The sequence below is a fragment of the Belonocnema kinseyi genome, chromosome 5, assembly GCF_010883055.1.
Source record: "Belonocnema kinseyi isolate 2016_QV_RU_SX_M_011 chromosome 5, B_treatae_v1, whole genome shotgun sequence".
Lineage (NCBI taxonomy): Eukaryota > Metazoa > Arthropoda > Insecta > Hymenoptera > Cynipidae > Belonocnema > Belonocnema kinseyi.
In genome coordinates, this window is record NC_046661.1 from 57,101,060 (window position 1) to 57,109,515 (window position 8,456).

Genomic DNA, 8,456 nt, shown 5'->3' on the forward strand with positions numbered 1-8,456 from the left:
TAGAGAACGATAATGTCTAAATGAATTAATAAAAAAGTATATTATAAGGCTAATTATTAATGTTTAAATATTATTATTTCTACTATTGGTAGTTAAATAATATTATCAATCAATATTTCGAATTTGCTACAATTACAATTATTTATAAAATTAATGAATTACATTAGCAAAATAAACAATAGAAAAATATGAATGCAATTCACTGTTTCCTAAATACTCATCTTTATATTAAATTTTCCTAATATTAAATTACATGTTTTCTTTAATTTTGTTGGATAACTAATTACAGCTGCTTGAAAATTTATTTGGGAAACAGTGTCAATTTCCGGTGAATATAGAAAAGAAAGGATAAAACGTCGTTAAAAAGGGGCTTTAAAGTTAAAACTACTGTTTCCGAATGCTATTAAAATAATGCAATAGGTCAGATTCTTAGAAGAAAAGGCGAGTAACTGCAGAGTTCGAACACTTTGAATAGATTTATGAGAAGTTATTCTGGAGTAATGGGTAAGGGATGTCAGAGAAGGCGTGGGCGGGTATAGATAAGATAGAAAATGAGGTATGGTTATTGTATATTGTAGGAAATGCAAAAGGCATACATATATGTAAAGTGAAGTTCCTTCTGGATAAGTTAAAAAATAATTTTAGTACCACAAGAAAAAAGAGATCAAGTATAAAGTTGCAGGTGCATTATGTATATACTGATAAATTTCTCTAGTTGTCTAGTTAAGTTTCAATTAGCTACCATTCAATAAAGTCGTATTTTATTATCCACTCTACGTTAATTCCATTATAATGCTTAAAAATGAATAATCTTTCAGTTCATGTTTTAATGAAAATCTATTCTTGCAGCATTTCTCTGAAATAATAGAGGACCAATTTGACTTCCACACATACTGCATGCGAAAAATGACGTTGCGTTCTTACGTTGGTTTGCTGAGGTTAGAGGATGTCCTGCGTTCACATCCGTTCTACTTCAAGGCAGCTAAATGTGCAATGGAGGTTTATCTCAGACTACACGACTATCCCCTCCCTGATCCGGCACAAACTCAAGAAATGGACACTGGTAAGTAGTTTTTAGATATTTCATTTATTCTCTCTCTCTGTCGTTATTCTTATTCGTCTCATACAATTAAAGGGAACGTCGCCGTTCACGAGATTGCTCTTAATGAAAGTTGCAGCACATAATAATATATTTATACTTGAATTTGCTCTAGTGAATATCTCGTGATTTTAAAGAATCGATGGCCTGAGTTTAATCTCAGTGAGTAGACTACAGATAATTATACTAGAATAATATGGGCGGCAATGCTCTTTCTTAACTACGGCCAGACCACATAAGATGTTTCTGACTTTTCGAATATCCCATTTCACTCTTTAATACTGTTTCCTTACTTATCTAAGACTTAAGGCTCCATGCTGATAAAAGATCTGGAGTATCTTCATTATTCGTAGACTTATGCTAGTGAAAGATTTACGGAAGACTTTTTTTCATACGGCGGAAAAAACATTGATGAGGCTTAACAACCTACGGTGATTTATGAATCAAATTCGTGTCAGTATATTTTGAACCGCTGTTTCGTATACGTATGTACATCTTCAATCATTAATCACAGGCAGTGTGCAAGCACACGGGAGAGTCAATCACAATCGCACCTTAGCTCATTTACGCAGACGGTAATGCATCATTGTGTATCGGTATGGGAAAGAAGTTATGTCGCATAAATTAAGGCTTTAATCATCCAATCGTACATTAATAATAAAAACATTACTGTTAACTTAGTCGGCTGTATTTACAGGCAATAAATATTCTACACTTATATACTATATGCGTAAAAACTCTAAGCGTAAGGCCATTTCTGTAAAGGCCCACCACAATCTCCGGTTCCGCAAACAGACGGACCAATTGCTCCGTTAGTTTGCGGATAACTAAAACTTTAGGCGGAAACAAATCAAAAGAATGACGATACTAAAGTGTCTAACGAAAATTCTACTATTTGTCTCTTCTATTTTTTTTCCACCTAGCTTTTACGTTACAGTTGTAGAAGCAGCCTAAATACATGTGATCCTCCTTCCAGTTATGGCAATTTGATTTGAACCTCGATCCGGAAATGGGCGTGAGTGGTAATTTTTGGTTTACTGTGGTTGAGACCAATTAAGCAAATGAAATGTTACCAACACTGATTTTCCTCATATGTTTTTCGCAGGACCGCGTCTCCGCCTCAGAAGTCTAGGCGTTCTTGCTTTTGCGTACAAATATCCTCCATCATCCTGTCTGTGCTCGATGGCTTGTGGTGTCAAAAAGTAAAAATGGCCCCCATCCCCTGGTAAACTATACGCAAAGTAGGAGCTTTTGTCCGCTTCAGAATTCCGAATCGGCGTGATGAATTCTGCGTCAGGGTTGATCGGCGGACGTGGGTTGCCATAATTGATGGCAACATCGCCCTCGAGAGATACAGATCTTGTCGGATAAAATCCATTCCTGGGATCTGGGATCGGCGAAAAATCATTTGGACTCCGGTTCTGATGTATTTTTTGGCTTCCGTAGTTCCTAACAGGCGAGTAGCTCGGGCGAGCCCTAATAGGTTGGGGTCTGTAGTCTTTCACTTGGTTTTCCACAGGAATGATCTCCTGGACTTGATATTCCTGGGAGACATGTGGAGGATTCACAACAGTTATGTACTCGCTATCAGGGTTGATAGAAGGCAGTGGGTGTTTGTAATTCACGAGCGTGTCGCCCTTGAGTGAAAAAGGCCCTTGTGATTGATCACCGTAGTGGACCTTAACTTTAGAGGTTTTGTGCTGTCTGGGGTCATAGTTACTAGAAACGTAGGTGTTATATTTTGGCTTTTCTGTTACACTGCTGACTTTTCCGTAGAGGGGAGTCGTGCTTTGTGATTTACTGTTTAGCTTTTTGCCAAAGACGGTGAAATATTCTTTAGTAACATCATCTAGGAGTTGCTCCTCTTGTTTGGTGAAGTAGGCCTGGTGAGGGTCCATTGTTGTATCAGTGTAGGGTGAGGTGGTTGTAGAGTAGAAGGATTGGATTTTGTAAGGAATTCTTTGGGAAGGAATCCTCTCGGAAGGAATACTCTCGGGTAAAATCCTTTCGGAAGGAATTCTCTGTGTTGGAATTCTCCCAGTTCGTATTTGCGGTTCCGAAACTGGCTCCGTCCCCTCATAATCGTACTGATCACTCACGGTTTGGATGTCCTGGTATTCGTTGTAGAAAGCATGCTCAGGTTGCTGCTTCTGTTTATCTTGCTTGGAATAACCTGCGGCTTCGAAACTATACTGATAAATTGGCTGCGGCTTCCGCTCCACTTTGCTGTTGGCTTTTTCGGTTGTCTCCTGACGGAAGTAACTCTTCGGTTTTGGTGTTGTAAAATAGGAACTCAGAGTTAAGGGAGATCTGCCAGATATGGATTCGTAGTATAATGGTGCGGTATCTGAGAGCATGCGGGGACTCTCTCTAGAAGGGATATTCTCTTTATGAGGAAGAATCTCCTTAGAATTTTCTTTTGCGTACTTCATCGGCGTTGATTCTCTAGCTTCTGTGTAGTGGAAGATTTGTGGGTCTTTCACAATAGAATCGACCAGCTTGACACTAATGTCCTTAGTTGTCTCTCTAGATGGCAGCATCTCGATGCTGTAATGCTTTTTCCTCTCCTGCGTTGGCGGAAGCATCTCGACCTTGAAGAAGGATGCTTCTGTCGTTGTGTGGTAGTGGAGATATGGATTCACTGTCGTAGGTTCTTTGGTTGCTTCTTCGTAGAAGTAGTAAGACGCCTGACTAGGAACTCTTCCGACTTGCTTGTATGTGAGAGCATTCTTAATTGAAGCGGGTGTTGCCTCAACTGGTTCCACAGAAGAAGGAATCGTACTCGCATAGTAACGTGACAGAGGAACATGCTTGCTACTAACCACCGATCTCCAAGGATTTTTCTCCGTGCTTTTGTCAATCGCGTTTATGCTTGTAGGTCTTATTTCAAAGTTGACTGGAGTTTGAGTAGTGGTTTTTACTGTAGGGGCTGTAGTTACTTCGACGAAGAATGGTTTGTGCATCGTCGTGTTTTTTCCCTTGGTCTTGCTGAAAACCTTAGTTCTAATTGGCAAAGTACCAACTTTGATTGGAGATAGAGTCATTGCAGTTGTAGTTTTGTAAAGTTTTGTGCCAGTCTTCCTTGGGGGGAAATAGGTTGATCGAGCTTTCGGAATTGGTTTAGTGGTAGGTCGTTTTGCTTTTGGCTTTGGTGTGGTTTTATTATCCTCTTGAGAAGCGAAGAAATCTGGAGGCGGGGGTAGAATGATGCCAGGAACAAGAGGACCCGGAGGTATTGCAGTCGTGTTGTCCTGAGGATAGATGAAACTGTATGGTGGAGGATAGTAAATTGACTGGTCATCTTCGTCATAGTCAGACATATTTCCTGGAGGTGGTACGAAGACAGCGCCTGGTGGAAGTGCTGGGAAAAATGGACCAGGGATTCCTAAAGGTGGATCCGACTTGCTTTTCTTTTCAGGAACCATCCCCCTTGTGCCGTTGACGGATTTAACAAGATCAGGTGAAGCGAGGGTGTCGCTTGGGGGGAAGGAAAAGAAGGGTCCTTCTCCTGGCAGATAGCCCTTAGATCCAGTCATACCCTCGTAATCCATAGTCGCGTTATCGGAACTTTTCCCATTGCTCCCGAAGAGCTGAACCGGTCCACCGTCTGAAAGCTGGATCGGGAACGGTGGCGGAACCTTCGGTTTTGTCGGGATCTTGACCTGCCTCTTGGGAGCTTCGTAGTCGTCGATGGGCGGCCATTTCTGTGGTTTAGAATAGTGGTTTTCTGCCTCGTGTTGAGGAAACGTTCCACCTCGAAGAACCAGTACGTGGTTTTCTGCCAACCATACCTCATCCTCATCGAGGCCTCCAAGGTTTTTTAGATTATCCTTAGGAACTTCAGAATTGGAAAAGTAACTGATGATCCCGGGTCGTTTGGGCTCTTCTGGATAGAGCTCGTTCTGAATTAGGCCGTACTTGCCCTCTTTCACTTGTTGAGCGAGGGTTTTCTTTTCGTCGTCTTCATCCGAACTGGATTTTCGTTCTTTTCCATTTCCGGCGGAGGACATAAGAATGCCGTCATCCCAAAGCGTATCATCTTTGTCACGCTCGGTGGTTAATCGCTTATGACCGCCGATTAGTATCTGGGAGATTCTCTTTCCGGATTCCGTGGTTAGTCTGTTAGCTCCCCTGCTCAATGGATTTTTGTGCCTTGGAGAATTCGTCCAATGTAAGGGATGACTAGATTCTTCTGTTGCATCTATGTGTCTATCGCGTCGCTCCAGCGTTATGGCTGATGTAAATGTTGTAATTGCCACGAGACTCATTAGGAATTTATGGAGGATCCGTTGGTCCATCTGAAAGAAGTAATAAAACTTTAGATATAAAAAGTTAGATCTTCATTTCTTGCATAATAGGTTGCAGAAACGAAGGTGGATGCAACTAAAGCCTTGCAATGTTTTCAAATCTAGTTCCTGATTAACATGCATGACACAAGAAATCTTGTAATTTGTAATTCATAGTGATTTGGCATAAAACACACTTCATCTTGTTCTCGTAGAAAGTTATGTTACAATACATTCCAACTCTAGAGTATTACTTCCTACTAATCTCAGCAATCTGAGATGTGGTTTTAGAACAAAAAATTACCGTGTATTACGATTCTTGCTTACATGATCGCATATGATAACATAAATCGACTGTATTGCTGTGATATGAGACACTAGAAATTAAGAAACTAGTAATTAAGGTATGTTATCAAAACCTATAATAAAAGTGCAACTCTCTTTTTCTCTTGATTGTGTTGTTTTAGTTTTTAAAGAGTATTCCACTGTCTGGTCTTTACTTAACAATTGCTTTAATTTTCCTTCATGATATATAATTTCAGTGGCGTTTTAATAATACATCCACTACAATGATTAGGTCCGTGAACAAGTAACTTTACTTCCCTAACGAGAGCCACTGCCTTCGGATCGGTCTTTCAGATCTGGGTTGTATAAGAGTCGTCAAATTAATTTTCGTGTCACGTTGAGTGCAGAAATGAGAGAATACATTTACTTTATTTTACCAGGGGCGAAACACGAATTCTGTTACAGAAAAAAAGTAGAAAAAATTGGTAACACATGATCCCAGGTCATTGCGCAGTCGAGTACTCAAGATGACGTTGACTGTATACAAGAAGGTTGATTGTATACAAGAAGGAGAAAAGGTTCCTCTTGGGAAAATTGGACGACTAAAGAATTTAGTGGGTCATACCACGAAGTGGAATGTGATACAAGAGGGTGCCACGCCTTTCGCTTGCCAACGGCCGGTGAACGGTCGATAAACATTCATGGGTCACTGGAGTACTGACCAAGTCGTGTAATGACTTACAACTGAGGAACCAACCTAACATCGAGGAGAGCGTTTCTACATTCATGAGGCATTTCGCCGATGTGAATGCACGTCTACGATACGGTACTTTCAGCGATATCGATTTTGCGGAAGTGACGCTGATTCTCCGTAACTCGAGATAGTATTTCCGATAGATCCAGGATCAATTATAAAGAGGCCGATTTTTCACCTGCGACACCATCCATTTATCAAGTCTATTAAACGTGCGCAGGTACGCCGGTGATCGAGTAAAATTAGATATAAACTAATACTCTACATTGAGTTAGATCTAAGGAAATCGTCTGGAAATAGTCTGACGAAGCAGATTAATACAAATCTTATTTATGATGGATTAGAAATTTACGAGTAATTTTTCATCTTATAGCTTTATAAAAAGTTGATTGTTGCATGCAAAATGGCCAATCGATCATGATGACTCTAGCATTTCTTCAGTGCCACGTGACCGCAAAATCAAGTCTGTCCTTGGATGCAAACGAAGCGAACTAATTGGCGCTTAGTGCTTGGTTTACGATTATGCGAACGGCTGCGTGCAATAGTGCCATTCCGACGGAAACTGCCCCTCCTAAATAGCCATTTCTCTCACGGGTCGGTTTCTTTTCCGAGCTCGAGAATTTTAATTCACTCGTACACGTGTAACGCAACGCATTTGCAGTTAGCCGAGAGACGCGCGGCAATTCGTTGAAGCACATATAACGGCTTATCGCGAATCGCGACCGAAACCGTACATTAAGTTGACGTGTTTTATTGCGTTAACGCATAACGGGCTCGTTGCCTTGTTACATCGTCCAACTCTCATCGTCCTTCCGGATCGTCTCAAGACTACAGCATTTTAAGCTTAAAAACAGCTAGATGTCCCATTATTAACTGCACAAAACTTCCAAATGGTCTTACATCACTCGTATGAGACAATATCACCGCGCCTCGCTCTTCACTATGAGTGTTTTAGAACTTACTTTTACTACTTGAGACGCTGAATTGGGTCACGTGCTTTTCATACAATAATCGTAGTTCAAATCTAATCTCACGTGAAGGTATCGAGAATTGATTTAATGAAGTATATGTTTTCCGCAACGGGCGGTTTGCGGTTTAGTTTGAAATGCTGAATCTATTCAAAGTCGCTAATATCTCGAATCTTCAGACGAGACTCTTTGTAACTGTATGACCTATTTTAAGCTGTTTAGTTTGTAACTGAATATTTTAAAATAGTTTGGCAATAATCTATTTTTTTTATCTCGCGCAGTGACTGTTGCTTTAGATAAAGGGGTATGTTAAAAACCTGCGAAACGTTAACATTATTCAATAAATTAATAATTAGAGTAATAGTATTCTTCATTTCACTTTCAATGGTTTTATTATGTCTATTATAATATTTATCATTTCTCTTTGTGTATGATTCATCTTATTTATATCTGACCATTGAAGGGTTCTAACACCCATGTAGATATATTAATACATTTACTCGCTATGCAAAATTCACTTTCGTTCAAATAAGTCTTAAGTGCGTTTAACGATAGTTGTTCTCACTTTTAAGCTGTTATTCTTTAGCAACTCAGTCTGATCAGTGGGGTGTGGAATCCCTATACCAATATAATTTTTTCGATTTAAATCACATTTAATGTTCCGTGGTTTACGTAACAAACCCATAGAAAGTTGTTCTTGAATATTTAAGCAGGTTTCCTTACGAATGTGGAAGTTACGAGTTGAGAAAAATTGAAGTCTGAAGAATTGAAATTTAAGGAATTATTTCAGTCTCACGCTAGAGCCTTGTTTGAAAGTAGCCCGATTTCCAAGCCTCTCGTGAACTCATGTGAACTAAGGTCCGACTATTCGAATCGACATAATACACGTGACCGGTCCGTTTTCATTACCTTTCTCACTGCAACGAGACATTCAAGGATGCTCGTTTCAAAAGGCACAGTGTTTCCGAACATGTAGGTTCTCGGCTAGATACTCGTACTATTATTGACTCTGGAGCAATAACTTTTGGAAAGTAGGAAGTCATTGATCACTTCGAGATATTATA

The 8,456-nt window shown here is 39.9% G+C and overlaps 2 protein-coding genes across 5 annotated transcripts in view; one reads left to right on the forward strand and one right to left on the reverse strand.

Annotated features, from left to right (window-relative positions):
- The window catches only part of LOC117172922 (N-alpha-acetyltransferase 15, NatA auxiliary subunit), a 171,089-nt gene that overhangs the window by 23,512 nt on the left and 139,121 nt on the right, over positions 1-8,456 (forward strand). For both annotated transcript variants that reach the window (XM_033361218.1, XM_033361219.1), the window contains exon 8: positions 850-1,063. In XM_033361218.1, coding sequence (XP_033217109.1) covers positions 850-1,063 — 214 coding nt within the window. The remainder of the gene's footprint in view (positions 1-849; positions 1,064-8,456) is intronic.
- The window catches only part of LOC117172921, a 28,040-nt gene continuing 20,652 nt past the window's right edge, over positions 1,069-8,456 (reverse strand). For all 3 annotated transcript variants that reach the window (XM_033361216.1, XM_033361215.1, XM_033361217.1), the window contains exon 2: positions 1,069-5,397. In XM_033361216.1, the coding sequence (XP_033217107.1) occupies positions 2,188-5,397 (3,210 nt within the window). In that variant the 3' untranslated portion in view covers positions 1,069-2,187. The remainder of the gene's footprint in view (positions 5,398-8,456) is intronic.